General features: G+C 29.8%; 2 protein-coding genes across 7 annotated transcripts in view; both read left to right on the top strand.

Annotated features, from left to right (window-relative positions):
- The window catches only part of LOC122627772 (trafficking kinesin-binding protein milt), a 63221-nt gene that overhangs the window by 28501 nt on the left and 11126 nt on the right, over positions 1 to 23594 (top strand). Inside the window, exons 1-2 of one of the 6 annotated variants that reach the window (XM_043809253.1) lie at positions 2272 to 2559; positions 11646 to 12510. The exons of 3 other annotated variants lie outside the window; for them this stretch is intronic. In XM_043809253.1, coding sequence (XP_043665188.1) covers positions 12015 to 12510 — 496 coding nt within the window. In that variant the 5' untranslated portion in view covers positions 2272 to 2559; positions 11646 to 12014. Of the gene's footprint in view, positions 1 to 2271; positions 2602 to 11645; positions 12511 to 19372; positions 19785 to 23594 lie in introns of those variants that run through there. 2 more of the 6 variants (XM_043809252.1, XM_043809258.1) reach the window with 2 other exon arrangements.
- LOC122627774 (inactive selenide, water dikinase-like protein) lies at positions 14245 to 17587 on the top strand. Its single transcript, XM_043809268.1, has 3 exons — positions 14245 to 14812; positions 15787 to 16401; positions 16839 to 17587. The coding sequence occupies exons 1-3, from the start codon at positions 14498 to 14500 to the stop codon at positions 17214 to 17216; spliced, it is 1308 nt and encodes a 435-aa protein (XP_043665203.1). The 5' UTR covers positions 14245 to 14497; the 3' UTR covers positions 17217 to 17587.

Raw genomic sequence — 23594 nt, 5'->3', positions numbered from 1 at the left:
TTGGAAAATTGTAACATCAATCTTATGCTATATTATCGTCGTCATACAAGTATTCTTTTCCTTTTCATTTTTTCATTTGTTAACATAAAAAAATTGTACTTTTTATTTTATTATTTTCTTTTCTCCTTTTTTTGTATTACTAACATACTCTTATACAATATACATATATATGTTTATAATATACATTATTAAGTCGTGATTTTAAATATTCGTACGATAGAAATGTATTTCCGTATTTTTACTATATGAATATTTAATACCATCACTATCTATGTAGAAATAATTTGTAATATTCTTATATTCTGTGTTAAGTGATGAGTTAATGACCGTTGACGGCCATGTTCTTCCATGTAAAAAGAGAAAAAAAAGTAGGAAATCAAAAGTAGTGTCATAATTCGTATAATTTGATAGTTAATTAGATCCTACGACGATCGACGCCATTTTCCTTTCGTTTATCTATTTAAAGAAAAAAAAAATATATATATATAATATGTAAACAATGAATATACCGAAAAGATCTATATATATATATATATACACACATTTTACCCACGGGTATTAAGCATCGTCGTGAGAATGATGGTTCTCCATTGAAAAAGTTTGCTAGTTTTGATACAAAGAGCACGGCTTTCTCACATAGGCCCCCATGTAACGGATCGAAAGTAACTCGCGTTATTGCATTCCGCGTGTTCCTAGAAGGAAATAGGAGTGAGGGATGGATCTGCCTTCTCTTGTACTCTCAAACTTCACAACAATAATAATTGTCCTTACTTATTTCGTTGAGTTTATATTTTTGTACGTAATATATATTATCCGCTGGATATTGAATATTTTACAAATCAAATTTCCATTCCGTTTGTAAATCAAGTGTTTCAATCAAATCGTAATTCTCTAGATTTCGAATAATAAAAAATGTATAGTCAAATGTTAACAAAATAAAAAATTTGTTTACGTATGTACTCACACGTATAAAACTATTTTGAAAATATATTTCTTAAAATATATTCAAAGTTATTAATCATGATTAAATAATAATAATCGTATGCATTTGATTCCGATGCATTCAGATATTTACATTCGATGCTGGAAATAATTAATTGATTATAAATCTCGACGTTAAATTCCTTCTCTCCTGTAGTAAAGTAAGATCTGAGCAATTTTAATTTTTTTACTTGAACGGATAATCTTCGGACAGGAATCAGTTATATATCAGACATTTGACTTGTCTGGAATTCTTACAATTTGCATGAAAGGATAATTTCCTTTGGTTGAAACAAAATCTAAACTCGTGTAGATCTAAATTTATAGATTGTCTTTTTTCGATTACTTTTGATAAGCCTGTCTTTTGAAATATTAACTTTGAGGTCGTTATTTTTAACAAATATTTTTTCGAATTTGATTCGATTTGCAGAAAAAGATTATATCCGAGGCGCAAAACCTGTAACGTTCGAGCTTTGTAATCGCGGTAGTTTTGATTATAGTTCGGAATAAATAATACGCAGAAAATCAAAAGCAATCTCTTCGCATCTTCCAATAACGTTTTTTACTCGATCATTTCCGCATTGACGGTGCACTGGTAATCTACTTGCTCCTTTGAAACTTCCTCCCTTTCTCTGGCATCGTTTGCAATTTATCAATTTTTTCAAAGAACTAAATCATAAATTGTATCTTGTAAACGAGGTTTCTTTACAGGCTGCTATTTAAGAAAAATATTTATCAAATAAATAATGAAAGATTCTTTACACGCGTACCTATACATATTTATCAATTTTCTTCAAACATACTTGTCAATATACAAATTAATTTATTTTGCCATATGTGTTCGAAAATCAAAGAAGATTATATGTATAGAACTGATTTCGATACGTTTCACGAATTTCGAATCGTTTCACTTTCGAATCGATGATGATCTGATTCATAGTGTGACCCGAGTGAAAGAAAAAATTGAATTACTGCGGATGCGACAAGAATGAGATAGAAAGAGAAAGAGAGAGAGAGAGAGAGAGAGAGAGAGAGAGAGAGAGAGAGAGAGAGAGGATACGGGCGGGTTCATTCGTACAACATACATACGTGTGGTATGCACGTTCAACGCTCCCAACGCGAGAGGAGGTTGCCGGGCGCGTCGCGCTCGACCAATCACGGAGCCCCCAGCGAACGCGAACCGCGGCATTACTCGGAGCTTCTCGGCTCCCCTCGGCTCCCCTCGGCTGTGTCCCCCCTCTACCGTCCTATCGTAGCTCTCGCTCGCGGTGTTCACTGTGCGTTCGGTTCAGTCACACTTCCGCCACCGACCGGGTGCGAATGTTGTTGTTCGTGCCTCGGCTCCGGTTCGAGCATTCCTTTCTCGTTTTATTTTTCAATATTAATTAGAGAAAATATATCGCGTCTAATTGTCGTGTATTTCGCATCTTGAACTTTTAGTTTTTTCTCCATACTTCCTGCTGCCCTTCGCTGCTGCCACCGTTGTCGTCGACCACCCCTCCCCTCCCCTCCCCTCCTCCGTTATACGTATCTCAAGTGAGTGAAGTGTCATCAACGAACATTCTGTGAAATATAAAGGTACGAAGTGTGTGCGAAAGGGATATATCTAATATATGTACCGTACGTACATATACGTCTAAATATATATATATGTAATATATAAAACGATGAAAGGATTATCACAAAACAAACGAAAATCGTGAAGGTAGAAATATCGTTAACGAGATTATTTGAATATATTTCGATAAAATAGCGAATCGATTGATTAATTTAACGAGAACGTTCGAGGAAATATAGGAAGAAGAAGAAGAAGATTAATTCCTGATTATTTTCATTATCATAATATTCTCGTCGTCGTCATTGCGTCGTCGTTATTCCGTTCGTATTTTGTTTTGTTTCTTTTTTTCCCTTTTTCTTGTCGACTTCTTAGAACCTTCCTATGTCTTCTTCTTGTATTTCAAATGTATACGTTCGGAGAATAATGGTTTTGATAAACATGGATTGTATGCGTAATCGAAATTACAAGGTTTCAAAATGGAAAGGAAGAAGAGATGAGAAGGGAAGAAAGAAAGAAAGAAAGAAAGAAAAAAAAAAATAAATAAAACAGGAACGAAGACGAAATCAATTATATTTACGTGCGTGTGATGTCCGTGTGCGTTTGTACGTTTGTGTGGTATCGATTCACTCGCGAAAGTGAGTGATACCAATGGTAAGGTAGTAGTAGTAGAGCTTTAGATATGTGTGAGAATAGGTCAGTTCCCGTGTCCTCGTGAACGATAACCGGAGATGCTGCGCAAACGTAGTTCCAAAACGAAGTACTCGTTATTTTTCTATCGAATTTTCACTTTATATACTATATATATATATATATATCCATCTATCTAGCTATCTATATATATGTGTGTATGTATGTATATACATATTATTGTAAATTATATACATATCACATATAAACTTTAATACGTATCTGTATACACAAATGAACATATGAAAAAAGGACAGGTGAAAAAAAGAAAACAAATGAAATCTTCTTTCTTCATATGTTATGTATTTGTTGTGTGTGTGTGTGTATATATATATATATATATTTGAATTTATTTCGAATTCTGGAGAAGAGCGTCTTAAGTCGTTGAGGTTATGTTTGCTTGCTCGTGCGCTCTGAACAATCTTCTCGAAACGTTTCTCTCTCTCTCTTTCTCTCTCTCTCTCTTTCTCTCTCTCTCTCTCTCTCTCTCTCTCTCTCTCTCTCTCTCTCTTTCTGACTATGACGCGCGCGCATACAGCAGCAGTAGCAGTAGTAGAAGCCGAAGAAAATTACGAAGATAGTCGAATACGCACGAGAAAGATAAGAAGGGTCGTAGAAGCAGCTGAAACTTTGACGGGATTCAACGTGTTATTTTCGTCTCGGTTTCGCTTCTTTCTTTCTTAGTCTCTCACTCTCTCTTACTCATTTACACACTACTCGCATACACACACACACACACACAGACAGTACTCACTCACTTCCATTCCGTAACGTACATACTCGACCTTGAAACCTCGTGGAATCTCCTCCAGATTCTTACGAAACGATTCGTACGCTCTGAAAAGATGCATGAAATGCAGACTAGCTTCTGAGACTAGTTTTAGGAATTATTATTCTCCGTTCGTTTCTTAGAATCTTATTAAGCGATACTTTATATATAAATATATATAAATATATGTTCGTTGTCACGTCGAGTTTCCACGTTAATTTTTAATGTTAGATTTATTACGTACGAAAAATGGTATATAATTGTATCGACAAATTTCATTCGGATTAAATTACAGATCTATTTATGTCTCGATCGATTTAACTTCCTTCGGGAATTGATTTATCTTTTATCTTTTTTTCTTCTTTTTTTTTTTGTTAATTTTACCATCGAAATTATTCGCAGAGGGTCTTAATGAAAATGGCGCGTGTCCGAATTTCACAGCTCGTTAAATTTCCTGTTCGTTTTGTTTCCTTTTCTTTTTTTTTCTTCTTCTCTTCTCCACGTCCTCCACCTCGTATTCTTTTCTTTTTTTCTAGATAACCTCGTTCTCCCTATCGGCAACCATTCAAACGATTTGCAATGAAGCGTTACGCGGCAGTTTCGAATTACGTAATATGGCTCGTGTCGGAGGCGCTCCTTTGAACAAATTCCGTCGGATTTATTTTAAATTGTCGTTACTTTTTTTCTCGTTTATATAAACAAATAGAAATTAATTTATTATTATTATTATTATTATTATTATTATTATTATTTATTATTATTATTATTACTATTATTATTATTATTATATATTAACTAAAGAGAGAGAAAAGAGGAAGAGATTAACAGGAAAGTTATTGTTAAATATGGACTTCAACCTAAGCGATTACGTTCGAGAGGCTTATCATATTTACAGTGAATAAGTTGTACACGTATTTCTAACATATAATTTACAGGAGTATTCAAATTTTTATATTTTCTTTTTGCTTTATATTTCTTTTCTCTCTCTCTCTTTTTTTTTTGAAAAAAAAAAAAAAATTTATCCATTGGAAAAGCGAGATAATTGATTTTCTAACTAATTCAGAATCTAATCTAATCAGGAATTTGCAACGAGTTTAAAACATTTATAGCGAGTAATATTTATTTATATTTTTAACATATAACTCGCGTATATATTGCAATTTTGATTTTTTCTTTTCTTCTATAAATATTTAAAAAGAAAGGTTTATTAATAAGAAATATAATTGAATAAGTTACACGTTTCTTTTTCTTTTTTTTTTTGTTTTTGTTTTTGTTAACATATAATTCGTGCGTTGTTACAATTTTGATTTTTTTTTTTCCTTTTGTAAATATTTGAAAAGAAAATTTTATTAATTAGAAATCTAAGATACTTGATTATCTAACAAAGTCAGAATCTAATCTAATCAGGAATCTGCAACGAGTTTATAAAATTTAGAATGAATAAGAGTTATTCGTAATTTTAACGTGCAATTCCCATAAGTTTTACACTTTTTCTTTTTTCTCTTCTATAAATATTTTGATAAAGAAAAAAGAATTATTAATTGAAAAACATCCGAACAAAAATGTGCGATCAGCCTGAGACGATAATTAAATTGATCGATTTTAATCTATCCAATTACGTTTTTATGTATAACATGTGTTTCATTTAATGTTTCATATCGGTGATGCAACAAATTATCCTAGAAATCTAAAAGATCTTCTTTACTAATGAAAGAAAAATTAGAGAATTTTTAGAAATCGTTTAGAAATTAAAATATTAATTATATACGACTTGTTCTAGAAACTCGTTCATAGAAAATGGAAGGTTTATTTTTTATACTGAATAACGAGGGTGCAGTGACACGATATGTCGTGATGCATTGCCTTACTTCAAATGTTGATGATGTTGTGTGTTGTACCATTAGAAAACGTAACACTCCACTTCGCGTCAATGAACAGGCTTTCGTCCGCTCCGATTATTTAACCCAATTAACGGCCGCTCGTTTATATGCAGCTCATTATGCGTTTTTAATTACGTCCGAGTATTTACGATCGAGGCTTTAGCAATCGATCTTTTTTTTTTTTTTTTTTTTTAATTTTTCTTTTTTTTAATTCAAAATTCATTCGAAGATATATATTTATGATATATAATAAAACTAATTATATGTTGATGCGTGTATGTGTATATATATATATATATATATAATACATTTTTTATATATAGTATATACATGAATTAAGTTTTTTTTTTATGTATTTTATATATATATATATATCATGATATATTATATATAGGAATTATTATAATAATAGAAAATAATTAAAAAAAATATATATATATATAATACAAGTGGGTATATTAGTACAAACATATACATATATATTAGAATTGTTGTATAATTTATATATATATATATATCTTCATTCGTTTATGTAACAATCTTTTATATCTTAAAATCGAATGAGAAACTAAGATAGTTCTTTGTTATTTGTATCTCACGATTCATAATAATATAATATTATTATTTAATTAAAATATCAAGATACATACGTATATACAGAAAGTTTTGTTTCTTGTGCTTCTTTCGTGATTTTTAATTAAAATAATTGCTGGTAACTTTTTATATGAGTTTGGCAAAGTTCTCAGACAACATATCTTTCTCATATACATTGAATAATTTAGCAAGTATAATGATGAAGTCAGTGAACCGTATTCGATCATGTCTAATAACCGTGGCATCATCTCTTTGAGAATATAAGATAAGACTTACGTAAAGTGGAAAATTCATGCAATCGCCATAATGTGAATTATTTCGTTATATACCGTTCATATACCGTTTCTCAAAATTTTCTCTAGATTTATTTTACTATGTGTTATAGAATAGAACTAATTTTAGATTTAGGAATAATACCTTAACAAAATATATATCTATATAGAATTATTATTATATATAAAATATTAATAATTCTATTTTAACAATAATAATATTACAAATATATATGTATAGTACATATTATTATAATATATAATATTATATTAATATAATACTGATAATATATTAATATAATATTATAAACGATATGAATTATATTTAGAAACATATACATATACATATATACACACACATCTCACACATCGTACTAATATGTATTAATACGTATTAATCATTCATACGTATTAATCAGTATATATATTTCAACTTTCTTTATCAAAATCCTAAAGTCAAGTTTAACATGTGGTACAGTCAAAGAGTGCGTGACACAATACACTCATTTAAAACAATTCCAAGGTCAACAAGTTATTCGTAAGATTAGATGCGAAAAGAGCTCACGTGGAAGCGGGCAACGATCGAGATAAATTTTTTTTTCTATTATTTTTCTCCCTCCCCCTCCCAAAAAAAAACTATATTCATAAATATTGCGTCATTTGATTCTTATCGCAACTAATTTGTCAAATATTTTCTTTTTTAAACGCTTTATAGTTACATGCACATACGCACACACAGAATATAATTTTTTCAACATTAATTTTCACACACACACACAAAGACATGGTTTCTCTAAAAATTTGATTCATACTTCAGAAACAAATCGTACAGATCCCATAAAAAATTTTTTTAATAACAATCGAAAGATCTTTTTTCTTCCTTTTTTTTTTTTTAGCGATAAGAAGCTAATCGCTTAAAATTATTTAGGAACAATGAGATCGTATTTATTATTTTAGACATAGATTTACTTAGTTCATTTTACTTAGCTCTGTTTCTCGTTAATAATAAGCTTTATCGATAAATATTGAGAGATATGTTTCGAAACTGTGACTCTCATACAATCTTTTATTTTGTATATACAATCTCTCCTTCTTATTGATTTATTTTTATTTTTTATTTACTTATTTCTTTTTTTTGTTTGCTAAAATTTTATCAGTATAGTTGATGAAATAGGGTGTAACTTTTTTACGAGTCGATGCTCTTCTCCCTCTTTTTCTTTTGAAGTTTGGGTCAAACCTTTTGAGACACCCTGTATAGAGATTGCATGTTGCATATAATTAAATCAACACTTCAGCTATAACCTATAGTAAGGGAGGAAGGAAATCATTTTTATGCAAATTTAAGAAAATTTCACTCGAATAAGCAACAACAACGACAACAACGACAACAACGATGACGATGACGATGACGATGATTAACTTCCTTCGTGTAACTTCGTTATAAGCACGTATCTCTTCTTTTCTTTCCTTTCAAGACGATGCATTTAATCACGTGTCTATTAGACGCAAAGAATTTCATTATGCAATTCGTTCGATTAATTATACGATGCTTCCGAAGAAGGATTACATAGTTATCGTATAGTAAAAAAAAATTTTTTTCTTAATCGTTCTGTTACATATAAAAAAAAAGAAAGAATTAAATAGTTTCTTATTGGTAACTATTTTATTATCGTGTGTTATTATACATGTCATATGACCTTAACACTCATGAACTCATGGTCGATCGATATAATTTGATAATATTGAATTAAATGTAATTATAGTTTATTTATTTGTTAATTTATATATACATATATATATATATATATAAATTTATTTTTATATTATTATATTTTATAATATATATATATGTATATATGTTGTATATAGTGTATAGTATATTTATATTATACTTATAATATAGTGAATGTACCATATATATATATATATATATATATATATATATATATATATATTAGAATTTATAAGTATATATTATAGTTATACTATACTATATTAATATATTATGCTATAATAGTGTATAGTATAATAGATTAATATATTTTAGCAATTTTATATAGCATTAAAATATAATAATTTTTTTTTCTTTCTTTTTTTATGTAATACAGGAATGAAATATATTCGATAAATCGATCGGTTAGCATTGGGTCGACAAGTAAATTGTTTTGATCCGATTACTTCAAGAAATGTGACAACCTTTTGCATTTTTTCTTCATTAAGATTTTTTTTTTTTTTTTTTAAATTCATTAAATCGATAACTTGCTTATCGTTTTAAGTACAATATTATCTGATAAATGCTATCTAACGCTATCAAACTTACACAAGATCATTAATTACTAAATATATCATAACTTTCTTTACGAACGTGTCGCGATATTATATACTTTATAAAAGGATTGAAGACAATTTTTTTTTTTCTTTCTTTTCTTGTTGTATGTCGTTGTTGCACTTCATTGTTTTTTTTTCGTGGAAGAAATTGCTCATCGATTGATAATCGATGATTCAACTATCGATATGTGACTCTAATAAAAATTCAAAGAAATAGAGAATAAGAAAGAGAGAGAGAGAGAAAGAGAGAAGTACGATTGATTGAAGGATCAAATGAAATTCGCGGGAAATTTAAAATGGTTTTGATGCATATACATATCTTTTATTTGAAACGACATTACCAAATAGTTTTTTTTTTTTTCGTATAACTACCAATGAATTTATTAATCAATTTCTTTTTCATTTGTTTTCTTTTTCTATTTCTTCATGTATTTAATTTTATTAATATATTTTTAAAATTGTAATCATTTGATTTACGAGCGATGGCTTTCAATCAATCGTAAAGAACATTATTGCAATTGCAGAATATTTTTTCAAATCAAATCGTGAAGTAAAATGTAACATCCTGTATAATAATAATGACAATAAAAAATTTCGTTTTCATGGTCATTAACGAGACCAGTATTCGTTTCGAGTGTTTACGTTAATCATAGCAAAAATTAACGATATTTTTATTACGCCTACTAATAAATCGATAAGTTGATAGTGAATTTTATCACGAGGGATTTCCAAGTATTCTCCAAGTGTTATATATATATATATATACACGTATCGAGTTATCGTTCTTAACTCGTTTAATATCACAAGGTGCGTTACCTTGCATATTAGTATCAGCTAAAATAACTTTGCACTTTAATGTGTTAATCTAGTATACGTTCATTTGGCTTTATAGTTAACTTATCGAGTTTATTAGGATTTGTAGATGATAATGGATAACTGCTCCCCCTTCCCCTAACTCCTCTCTTTGTTTTGAATGTATCGAAAATTTTTTTATTAAAATAATGTTAACCCTTCAATATGCACAAAAGTATCAATTAATATCGCAACATCACATGTTTGTGCGACGTGCAACGAAATATTTCATTCTTTGATACACTGTGTTGTAAAAAAAAAAAAAAAAAGAAAAGAAATTCGACAATTGAATTTTTCTCCGTGCCGTTTAAATAATAAAATTATTATTACCGTTATAATATTTTCATAATATTTGGAATAATTTTTTTGTCGAGAACATTTTTTCTTCGAATAAAATAAAAACAAAGGAAAAAGATAGATGACGCGTATTAAAGGGTTATTAACAGAAGAGGCAAAAAATGATGTATCTTCGTGAAAGTATTCGTACCTTTGTGAAAGAAAGTTCGAATTTTTCTGATGGTCCTTTTATAAAAGTCCCAATCGAGAATGCATTCGTTTCGAAAGCTGAATCATTAATCTCACTCTTCCTCTCTCTCTCTCTCTCTCTCTCTCTCTCTCTCTCTCTTTCTTTTTCTTTACCTGCAACGTTTTCATGAGGGTCCCTTTCTCCGTATCAAGTCCCCTAATTTTCTTCAATGAGTTCGTGCATGAAGATGGGTATCGTAGCCGAAAATGGTCTCGATAAATGGATCACATCGGAAGAGCGAAAGCGATCCAACTTTCAATGGAAAGGAGAAGATCGATTGCTTTCAATGCTCGTGTTGAAAATCATACCTTCGAGAAAGAAATAAGGTGTGTGTGTGTGTGTGTGTGTGTGTTCGTTCCAATTACGTCCAATTTGATGAACGTTCAGTTAATATCGACTCGTTCGAAAAATTCTTAAAGTTATTTTGAATAAAGATTTATAAGCGAAGGCTGTTATGGTATTTTTCAAAAATTTTCTATCGAAAGTATCAGACAAATAAAAAGGAAAAGAAACGAATCAAAATTCGTAGCTCGTTTGAAATAAATTTTTCGAAGAAACAATTTCTATTGAAAATGTTTGAAGAAAAAAAAGAAAAAGAAAAAGAAAACTAAATCGAAACTCACGATTGAATTTTTAACAAAAATGTACATGTATTTAGTAAAAGTATTCTTCAAAATTTGTTATTCTTTCTCTTGGAAAAAAGAAATATATATAGTATATATTATTTGAAATATTTCACTCAACTATATATATTTATACACAGTGACATAAATTTCTTAATAACAAATTAAATGAATAAATAAATATAAAAATCGATTCACGATCTTTCCCCATGACTGATTAAATGCGACTAAAAATGTGCCATTAGTACTGTACCGCCATCTTTTATCTTTTTCTTCCTACGTTCGGATACAATAAAAGAAAAAAATCTGTCGTTTGGTGGAATTTTTTCGCATGGATATGCTGACGTTTGCTTGAATTCCGTTATCGTACGTATCTCGCTCGATCGATTTGCTCTTTTTCGAATTCTCGATCCTCGATAGAGTTCAGCGAACCTAGCCAATGGCTACCAGGCTCACCAGGTTCGTTAACATCCGGTTTTGTGATAATCTTTAGATCGAGTTAACTCGTATAAACTAGATCCTAACTATAATTTTATTCTTATCTTGTTTTGTTTTCTTTTTGGGTGGGGGAATAGGAATATGTATGGGGTATATATTAATTGATGCGCATCGTCGACAAAACTTACAAAACTTAAATAGATCAAAATTTGCAATTGGATGATAGCTCGTTAAAACTATCGTTTATCCGATGATCAAATCTGATAATAAGAAATAAATGAACCTGTTACTGTCTCGACGAAAAGAGGAACTGTTTAAAGTGTGACGATTAAATTATGACAAAGTGTATTAAAAAAAAAAAAAAATGTGTAAATAAAAGTGAACGAGAAGAAAAAAAGGAAAAGAGAAGAAAATAATTAGAGGAGTCGTGTGACCGATCAAACAGACAAAAAAAAAGGGAGATCTATCGAAAACCCCGATCGACGAATAAATCGGGTCATGAGGACATGAACGACCCGAGTTTAAGGGAATCCGAAGATCAAGCGCTTTTACCGGTACATCCAAATCAAGATGGCGGTGGATCGGGATGGTACGCGTCATCATCGATCACCGAATCTACTTTCGAAAGTCTCGCATTGGACGTTTCTTACGCGGGATTGGACGTGTCCTCTCGTGATCTCGTCGATCATGCGACGAGTAGTTATCGAGAGACGAGAGAAGGAACAGGAGGAGGAGGAAGAGACGAGGATATTGAAAGAAAGGCGAAGATGAATAGAGATGATTTGTGGGAAGACATTGGTGTTGTTGATTATCTCGAAAGAAAACTTGGACCACCTGACGAAAGTACACCCGAGGAACGTGTAGAAGCCTTGAGAGAAGTTTTGGCTGAAACTGATATTCACGAAGGCGATGGAGATCTATCGGATTTTCTTTTTCATATAGCAAGGACGAAACATGGCAGGATCTACATCAGAGTTATTCGTACTCTGCTACTAAACAGAGGTAGGGATATCGTCGATTAAATATCTCTAACTTGTTATCCAATGATATGTCTATTTTGTTACTTCGTTAGAGTTTTGTTATGGGGGTCGTATAATATCGTATTTTTCGATAATTTATCGAGAGAACGAGAGTAGTTTCGTTACAAAGGATTTTCATTTGAAATTCAAATTTGTTGAAATTCACATTTTTCATCGGTAATTTTTTCTTCTTTTTTTTTTCTTTTCGCAAATTCCATTCATTCTGTTTTTTGCGAATCAAAGTTTTCTATAGAATCATTCTTCTCGTAGTTTCGTAATTAATACAAATAAAAGCGAATATAAATTTGTTGTTAAAGAAATTCTACATTTTATTTTACGCAATAGAAAGATAGGTATAAAAGAATTATTTTCAATAGTAATTATCAATTCATTATATATTCAATTTGTCATAATGTATGCGCGAGTATGCAGATCTTGCAAATCACGTTTTTTTTTTTTTTTTTTTTTTTTTTTTTTTTTTTTTTTTTTTTTTGATTTCTTTCCTTAAGCTTTGATAGTAAACATTATAATCAAATGTAAATTTCTTGTCAAGAAATAATAATTTTTATAATACATAAACTTTTTTTTTTCTTTCTTTGATCATTTATCATTCATTGCAAACAATCGAATACGATTTGCAAAAAGTTGAATCTGTAATGCAAGATCTATATATAAACCAATGTAGACTTTCAGCAGATTATTGAACAAATAATTTTGATGAGCTATTTTTTTTTTATATATATATATATATTAGTTTTGAGTACATATTTCAATCTTTTTTCTTTCAGTACTTTCCATTTCATAGATGGAAAAAGCGATAATACGGAATAAGAATTTTATAGGGAAACTTGATTTGCTTAAAGTGATGAAATTGATTACACGAAGAATTGAATGCGGATTTGATTTTGCAAACAATTGAGATTTGAAGTGAAAAACCTTTGTAATAAAACGACCAGAAGAGACGGATTGGAGATATTCAGTAATAATAAATGTTTTCGATTTATCTGTACGATTATGTACGTGTAATCTCTGCTCAGCTGACCGTGTAATTGTTACTTGCACTGCGTTAAGCTAACGTGACGAGACAGTGTTATGTCTGTCTTTCAGAAAGTTTTTTTTTCAATCTATACGTAGGTACATGTATGTATTTATACGTATATATACGATACGTACGTACGTACGTACGTATGTATGTACTTAACGTATGTACGTAGGTATGTGTGTACGTATCTTTGATGTTATGAGCACATGAGTTCTCATTTCATCAGAAGTTAAACTTCGAATGGAAAATTTACAAATAACAAATTAGAAATAGAGAGAAAGAAAAAATTACATACAAGACTCGACGTACAGTTCAATCATTCACGATTTCCGACTGTGATGTGACTGTTGCGTGACATTGTAAAAATATTCGTGAGAAGTAATCGCGTTCTTGTATTCCTTTCTTTCATGGACATACTGAAAAATTTCCAATTGCGTTTTGATACACCATGTCATCACACCAGGGCACGCTTCTTTAAAAATATTCACGTGAGAGAAAGAACAAAAGAAAGGAAATCATGATGGTCTTTTCTTTTCTTTTCTTTTTTTTTCTCATTCGACCTTGAACTCGAATATCTCGAGTAATAGCAGAGATACGAGAAGTTTTAAGACCGATCGATATCCTTGTTTCACTTTTTTTTTTTTTCTTTTCTTCATTTTGTTATATAAAAAAAAAGTCGATATATACGTATCGTACGTGTTAGATACAAACGAAAAGATCGATCTATCGAAAACAATTCGATAGTATCTTAGAATACGCTCGAGATGATCACATTCAATTATTTTCTAATCCGAGTGTCGCGTAATCATCGCGAAAGTTATTTCTTCTTTCTTTCTTTCTTCTTTTTTTTTCTCTCTCTCGTTGAAACGATTCTTCTAAAAGAGAAAAAGAAAAGTTGCAGTCAATATTGAAATATTAAAAAAGAAATATGTCGAAGGTATCGACGTCTCAAATGGCGGGTAGCACCACCACCAACAACAACAACAACAACAAAAAGAATAACGATAAAGACAGTGATGGTGTTAGTGGGTTTGGTAATGGTGGTGGTAATGGTGATACATTTTTTATGGAACTCGTTGGTAATAGTACGTACTACGAATATACGTCATTGTTCAAACCTATGGATCATGGTCTCTCGAAGGATTTCAAATTTTCAAGAACCGGTGATACTCGTGAGAAATATTATTACAAGTTGGATCGGGATGAGACGAAATTGTTTGAGGAAATCCTGTGGGAGGATAAGGTGATGATCGATAAAACGATTTCTTCAATTTTCTTTTCTTTTCTTTTTTCTTTCTTTCTTTTTTTTTTTTAATCTTTCTAATGGTTGAAAAGTATTATATTCGAGAGATAAATGAGGAATTGTGAGAAGAAAAATCTTTTATTTATTTAACGAGGGAGTAAAACTTAATTATCACGTGAGAGTGTGTGCGTGCGTGCGTGCGTGCGTGCGTGCGTGCGTGCGTGCGTGCGTGTGTGTGTGTGTGTGTGAGAGAGAGAGAGAGAGAGAGATCACAAAGTCATGATAACGATTAATATTAATTTTCTTTCTTTTTCTTTCCACGATTGTCAGTACAGATTACTTTTTTAAAATGCAATTATTATACAGGTAATCCTCGTATAACGCGGTATTTGAACAACGCGGTTTCGATATAAAACGATCTTGAAATTTATAGACATATTATCTTTTCTGAGCTTTATATATTATTTGAAACACATAATGTATGAAGGATAACATCGATGTCGATTAAAATATGCATTTTATTTTATTTCGTTAAAAAAAAAAAAAAAAAAAAAATATATACTTTACGTGGAATGACGTTCGTTCCATTTATAATTTAAACAATTTTTATATTATAATATATATTTCATTATTTGTATACGAATTGGTTGAATCAGATAAAAATATATTCTTATTTTTCAAGTCGATGTTCTGTTTGTAAAATCAAAAAAAAAATCACACAGATATGTTAAGAAACAAAATAATAAAAATAATAATAATAATAATAATAATAATAATAATAATAATAATAAAATATTTGTAACTTAATCCAATTGTTTGTTTCTATTAGATCAGAGTTCCCCGTAAAGCGATTTGTGTATATTATAACATGGCACTTTTATAAAATTCCTATTATACGAAATATCCGCTTTATACGAGTGTGTTACCTGTTGTATATCGAATATCGAGACAATGATAACAACGTTAAAACGTAGGAATCGGAAAATATCGAAAGATCGATGATCCTACCATGCGAGGATACCTCTGTAACGAAGTTGGATCATTTGGATTTATACTTGGTTGAAACTAGTAACCTTCTTAATCCTATCATCGATGATCCTTATCTAATGGGAAAGATAGCATGTTCAAGTGTGCTCAGTGGTATATACGCTTTGGGTATAGCCAAAGTAACAAATATCAGATTATTTTTGGGAATCTCTAATCGTATAGAAATAAACGACAGAAACATAGTTATGTCGATGGTTATACGTGGTTTCAAGGACACGGCTAAGACCGCCGGTACACTTGTCAGAGGATGTCAAATTATTGGCAATCCATGGTCTAGTTGGATAGGCGGTACTGCCAGTACTGTTTGTACTCATCAACAAGAACTTGTACCACCTGATGGTGCAACGATTGGTGATGTTATTGTCCTTACCAAACCATTAGGTACTACATTGGCTATTACCTTATATCAATGGATGGAACAACCGGAAAAACGTGCGAGATTATTACTAACTGTTAACGAGGAAGACGTTAAAAGAGCTTATTGCAGAGCTGTCGATTCTATGACTAGGACTAATCGTGTAGCAGCGATTCTTATGAGAAAGGTTAGAATACGTATGCTTTGTGGTTAATTTTTTTTTATAAGAAAAATCAATTAAATTGTTATATATGTATATTATTTAATATATTAATATATAAATATTATTTTATATATATATATATAATATTATATATTATTAATATATATTAAATATTACATAATATATTATTAGATATTACATATATATGTAATACTTATATAATTATAATTACATAAATATTATATATTATTTATTATATTATTTAATATACATTATTATTAATATAATATATTATTAATATATATTAAATATTACATATATATATATATATGTATACACACACATGACGTGTTTATGAAATCATTAGATGAAAAAGAAAGAGAGATACCGGATCTAATAAAATTCTAATTAAAAAAGAAATTTTTTTCTTTTTTTTTTATTTTTTATTTTTTTTCGAACAGTACAATGCTCATGCAGCTTGCGAAGTATCATCTTACGGAATTCTTGGTCATGCCGAACTATTGGTACGTCGTCAAAGGAACAACGTCAATTTTGTAATCCACAATATGCCGGTTATAGCTAAGATGTGCGGTTTATCAAAAATAACTGGAAGTTCGATGCCATTACTTCGGGGTACGATACCAGAGGTGTCCGGTGGATTACTCGTAGTATTGCCTCGCGAACAGGCTGCGGTTTATTGCAAGGCATTGGAAAAAGTTGAACATATGAATGCTTGGATCGTTGGTATCGTTGAAAGTGGAGAAAGAAAGGCACGAGTTATCGATCGTCCAAGAGTTATCGAGGTACCATCGAAGAACACAACTGATTCTTTATGGTGATAGAATTTTTCAATGAAGTTATTCGAATCAGATAATAACATGCGACAGAATCTACGTTTAATCTTGTTACCATTTTCAGTGGATTTAAAAACGATCGTTTTATGCGTTATGTTGTTAATCTAGAAGATACTATTTTTTCTTTCTTCCTATTTTTTTTTTTTTTTTTTATATATATATAAACGGTGTAAAGTTATAATTGATACTGTTAGAAATATCTCGTATCTATAACAGATAGTTTTATATATATATATATATATTTATTTATTTATTTATTCTTTAATATTGTTAGGTTTCTCTTGTTTTCATTGTATTTTGTCATAATGAAGTTGTAACTCTGTATTTCTCATAATAATTTATGATATTATCTATCATCGTTTGGTATTATTATTATTATTATTATTATTATTATTATTATTATTATTATTATTATTATTATTATTATTATTATTTCCATTGCGTTATTAATTTGAAGTTATCTACTTCCTATAAGCCTGAGAATAGTCTTCGGATCACAAGTATTATTTTTTCTTTCTTATTTCTTTTTTTTTTCTTTTTCTTTTCTCTTCTTTCTTTCTTTCTATCTATTCTTTAACAAGATTCCCGCAATTATTTTTTTTATACATACATACATACATACATACATACATATTATATACATACATACGTATATATGTATTTACTTATAATTTACACGACTCGTGCGAGCGAAGCTCGTTAATTCGAGCACGTCAATCATAATCGCTCAGTAAATCACATTTGCACACAAGCTTAGTCGTTGTCATTAATTCTTCTTTACTAATCAAAGACGAATCGGTTCCTACATTCAGAAAGAGCGAGAAAGACGGAGAAAGATAAATACAGGTTGATTATATATTAATAATTTATTTGAATATCTCGTTTGTTAAAAATAATAGAAAAATAATACGTACATATATTAAAGAAAATTTCTTTATATCGCGTATAAAATACAAAATATTTTAAGATTACGAAATACAAAATATTCGACTTCCGATTGAACAAAAAGTTTACACTGATTTGTAATTTTTCTTTTGGAACACGCTGTATATTTTTTTCTTTCTTTTATTGCTTTTAACAAAGGAAATATTAGACTGGCCTATATATTCTACATACACGTATATTTCTTAGATAAGATTATTTCTTGTCGACGACGATAGAAAGAAAAAAAAAAAAAAAAGAAAAAACGAAAAAATATATTTTTTAATCGTTACTATAGGAAGCAATACGAATATTATACAATTTACCGCGTGTCGTGAACATTCCTATCGATATCAATATCGATCTCAAGTTTGGTATGTATCGATTTAAAAAAAAAAAAAAAGAAGCAATAAACAAGTAGATAACAATCGTTCAATAATATCACGTTCAACGAACTTGATCGATTCAAGATAGAAAAATAAATTTTCTTTTCCCCCGTCAAAATTTGCCTATATGATTTTTCGACGATTCAAAGAGAAAAGGAAAGAAAATTTATTTCATTTTTCAATATTTCGTTGTATTAAAAGAAAGAAAAAAAAAATCGAAGGAAGGAAGGAAGGAAATGAAAAAGTACGTACGATAAAATAATTTATAAAGAAATATTTACTATTCCGCAAAGTTATACGAACGCTATTCCCTATGCGAATTTTTCCAAGAGTTTTAGATTCGAAAGTATTTTTTGAAAAAGAAGAAAAAGAAGAAGAAAGAAAACAAAAAGAAAACTTGATTCTTTCTTTCGGTATAAAATTAGCACCGACATATATACATACAGACATTGAGAAGTTATTGCTGGTTAAATATCAACGATCTATTTCTATATTCGATTTGTACAAATGTCAGGAGAATGAACGTTGAATGGATCGATGAGTTGTAGTAGAGTAGGTCGTAAAGTTGCATATTCCCTTTAAGCCATTTAAAGATCGACCTGTGAACGCCCTTTCGAGAGAAAGAGAGAGCTATAAAAATTAGTTTTGAAATGCATAAATATGTCCCGACGCAATACGCTATATTTCTTAACATACTCTATTTTTGTTTTACCAAACGGAAACAAGACGAAACGTAAATAAAAAAAAAGTCTACGAAAAGGAACAAGTTATTGAACGTTTCAAAAAAAAAAAAAAAAAAAAAGAAAAGAAAAGAAAACGAAAGAAAGAGTGAGATACACGACCTTTCTTGTTCAGTCGGTAAAGTGCATATGGGCTTGAAAGTAGCGCCACCTGGCGTGAAAGGGGGGAACCATTTGCTTACTACGACGCAAAGGAGGGAGACATTGAAAGGCAACATGGCGGATTGATCCAGTCGCGGAACGTTTCGTACTAACGTTCTGATGGGTATCTCCAGAAGTGATTTTTTCCAATTAGAATATAACAGTGCCTTTGGAAGGATCGTTGTCGTTCGTTAAAGCAAATCATAAGAAACGTCATTTGCAAAAGGTTATTGAAATTTAGTTTGAAGGTTAATTACGTTGTGTTTTCAAGAATGTCTTATTTGAGCCATCAGCGCGAAATACTGAAGGGTTGATATTACATGCGATTAAGGATCGCTTTTTGAACGATAGTTCGTTATTGAATGGTAAATATATATATATATATAATATACTTAAAAAAATTTTTATTATTAATATATAGTATATATGTATATGTATATATATATAAATATATATATATGTATATATACATATGTTTAAATATATATAGTTATAGATATATGTAATGTGTGTGTGTTGCACCGGCTTCGCGATGGTCTCGTCATCGTGCATTGTCGATGTCGTTGGCATCGACGATTGGGGCGGTGGGTCTTTCGAACTCAACGCTGATTGGTCGAATCTCTAGCGTAAGCTTTTGTTTTATGACGATAGTACCCTCGAGATCGCGGGATTATAATTTTTTCCTCCCTTTTTTACAATCTTTCCGCGTAAGTGCGCACGGCCGCGCACGAGCACACCCCTGTGAACCTTCTTATCGTGTTATTTTATTGTTCTCTCTCTCTCTCTCTCTCTCCCCCTCTCTCCCTCTTTTTTTTTGGCGCGTTTTTTTAAACGTATTTAGAAAAATTCAAGTAGTATTAGTAGCAATGAAATATCGTGGTACAAAACGAAGGAGATATTTATTACTTGCATGATTTAATGCGTAATATATTTTGTCTTTAAGATGAGTCATTACGAGTATATTTGTAGTGTATGACGATAAGAATTTAATCTATTCCCTCATTTTTTCTTTTCTTTTCTTTTCTTTTTTTTTTTTAATTTTATACGAGAGTAGTGAATACGAAAGAGAGAAGAATAATCCAAGGTCAAAAAAAATTACGTAGTACAGTAGGCTAGTAAGGTTTCATTCGCATTAAGAAGTTTTACAAAGTTTTATAGATAAGTTTGTCCAAAACTATTTTTAAATAAATATATATATATATATATTTTTTTTTTAAGCAATAAATTTATATTGAATACAGTTCGATTAGGAATAGCTAATCACAAATAAGATAATAGAAAATGGACAAAAATGGTATTAATCGAATCGTAGAAAAAAGAAATTCACATTTTAGTGCAGTTCTTGACCGTGAGTTTTAGAATAAAACGAAAACGCTTAACGATCCTTGACATCGTTACTGGCCATTGTTTCTGCCAGTCTTATTGGAAATATGGTATTATGTAAGTGTTGTACATAAAATTGCATATGTATGTACATACATTTGCGATCTGTTTTTAAGGCAACGGACGATGTTACGTTAGGGTTTTCTTTTTTCTTTCTTTTTTTTTCTTATATAAAAGAGAGGCAAGATCGTGACACATGACCTCTATCTTCTCATATAACCTCTCTCTCTCTCTTTCTCTCTTTCTCTCTTTCTCTCTCTCTCTCTCTCTCTCTCTCTCTGTCTATCTGTCTATCTGTTTCTTTCTTCTCTATGTGTTGAAATATCACATTATTACATAGTTGAATAGAAAGTATGTATATCTAAATGACAAGTATTAAATTTACAAGATAAACGAGTAAATTGTGTATGTGTGTGTATATTGTGTGTATATATATATACACATAGGTACATAAATAACTCCATCGCGTGTAAACACAGACTGATTTTTAATCGGTCTATTTCTCTCTGATGTATTTATACCATCCTTATTTAAATGCGAAAGGCTTTACGGATTTCATACTATCAGTTTGGTTGGTGCAAAGTCTTATGCAAGACTGAAGCAAACCTTACCTTTAACCCTCCCCCACACACACACCTTCCTCTCACCGAAGGAAATCAATAATCACCTGTATCTTTTGCACCTTTATTTTGTTTCTGGATAGTCTTATTATACAAATTTAGAGATCCAAGAAGAAAACAATAGAATATGCATGTATATTCATATAACTCTCTGTTTATAAAAGCACTTTTATATATATATATATATATATATATATATATATATAATATTTTTTGTTATAAGCAAAAATTATTAATACATTTAATTTTGTCAGATTTTTTTATTTAAAATAGTACATACAGAATATATACAAGTTAATGATTACAAAAGTTACCTATGTTATATACATATATTTGTTTATATATGTATATATATATATATATGATTATAAATCATTAATACATTAAATTGTATCAGATTTTCTAACTTACGCTACTTTCGTAATTAATAGCAAGAGTTATGCAAGTTTACGAAATAAGTCGTTTGTTCGATTCAATGAAAAAAAAGAACAAGTAGTCTTTGTAATCTTTAACGCGGAATATTTAGAAACACTTAAATTTCTAACCATTTAATCCCATGTATCATCAATGATGGAGGACCGTTGAATTAATGACAAAATTGCATCAGTATATTACATACTACGGTATCGATCGTCTATATATATATATATATATATTTATATACGTATACAGTTATAAGATATCATGTTCGTATATACACGGAAGTAAAAGTAAGTTGAATCTATAGTTACATGAAATAGGGTCATTTGTATTACGTCAAGACTTTAGATAATTGAAATTAATTTTCTGATAGAAAGATAAAAAGATAGACAGATAGAAAGATAGAAAGACAATGAATGAGAGATTAAAAGATAGAAGGACAGTGAATGAGAGAAAGAAAGAGAGAGAGAGAGAGAGAGAGAGAGAGAGAGAGAGAGAGAGAGAGAGAGAGAGAGAGAGAGAGAGAGAGAGAGAGAGAGAGAGAGAGAGAGAATGAACTAAAAGCTTTATTTAAAGGAAACGTTTTCATATTGAAATTCAATATCGTCACTCATGTAATATACTCGTAATAACATTTTCATGATATATGAACAAACATAAATACAAACGTACGTACATAAAATACATATATACATATATAGATCGATGTTTTTCATTCGGTTAAATTTACAATCCCGATGCAGCACGCATATTGTATTACATTTCGAATTATTTAATGGACTGTTTTATGTTCGTTACTTGAAACAACCATATTCTATAATCAGTGTCATTATTATTTATGGAAGTTTAGTTTAACAATTGGACATAAAAAATTGGTATTGTTTAAAATTATTGAATAAATCAGTTTAATAATAGCAATATACATATAAATATATATATATATATATATATATATATATATATATGTATATATAGTGTATTCGTTCGTAAATATCCATCCAGAAATATCACGCAATTGAAGTTAGAAAAAAAAGTTTAATAAAAAAAATTTGCACGAGTCTGAGTCAGTTACAAAGTACAAGCAATTTTTCTTTTGGTTTTTATTTACTCGTGACCTTTTTGGTTCACAAGGGTCAACGTAGTTTTTTTTTTTTTTTTTTTTTTTTCATATTTATATAGTGGCGGTCATTTGTAATCGAAATCATATCTAATAAAAAATTGCTATTATTCATCGTTTAATCGAGATAATCGGCAACTTAAATATTATGGTAGTTGATGATAATTGGAATAATTAACGATCGTCTACATAATATTTTGAAAATGGTTCCTTCCAACAGAATCAATTGATCTTTTCAATTTCTTCAATTAAACGAATGTTTGATCAATAAATAATGTGTTTGCATAGGATTGAGTATATGAATCAAAGTATATGAATCTGTTCAATTAATTCGTCGAATGTCTTGTAAACGATCCATAGTAATGAATTTTTTATTGGATATGATTTTTGATCGCAAATAACCACAAGCTATATACATAAATGTACAAAAAAAGGAACGTGTAAAAGAGCGTATCCATTAGAAAAAAGGAAGGAAGGAAGGAAAGAAGGAAGAAAGAAAGAAAAACTGTTAACCTTCATAACACGAAAAGGTCGCAAATAAAAGAAAAGAAAAGAAAATAAAGAAAAAGAAATGTTTACATGCACTTTGCAGCTGATTCATAGCCGTACAAATTGTTTTTCTTCAACCAGTTACG

Source organism: Vespula pensylvanica, chromosome 3 (genome assembly GCF_014466175.1).
Source record: "Vespula pensylvanica isolate Volc-1 chromosome 3, ASM1446617v1, whole genome shotgun sequence".
In the NCBI taxonomy this organism is placed as follows: Eukaryota; Metazoa; Arthropoda; class Insecta; order Hymenoptera; family Vespidae; genus Vespula; species Vespula pensylvanica.
The sequence above is the reverse complement of the archived record's forward strand: the minus strand, read 5'-3'. Positions and strand labels throughout refer to the sequence as shown.

Bases quoted from the DNA above. Each gene is read 5' to 3' on its own strand.
- LOC122627774 (XM_043809268.1), top strand. From the start codon at position 14,498: ATGTCGAAGGTATCGACGTCTCAAATGGCGGGTAGCACCACCACCAAC. The intron at 14,813-15,786 runs GTGATGATCGAT...GTTAAAACGTAG, and splicing joins AAATCCTGTGGGAGGATAAG to GAATCGGAAAATATCGAAAG. The intron at 16,402-16,838 runs GTTAGAATACGT...TTTTTCGAACAG, and splicing joins CAGCGATTCTTATGAGAAAG to TACAATGCTCATGCAGCTTG.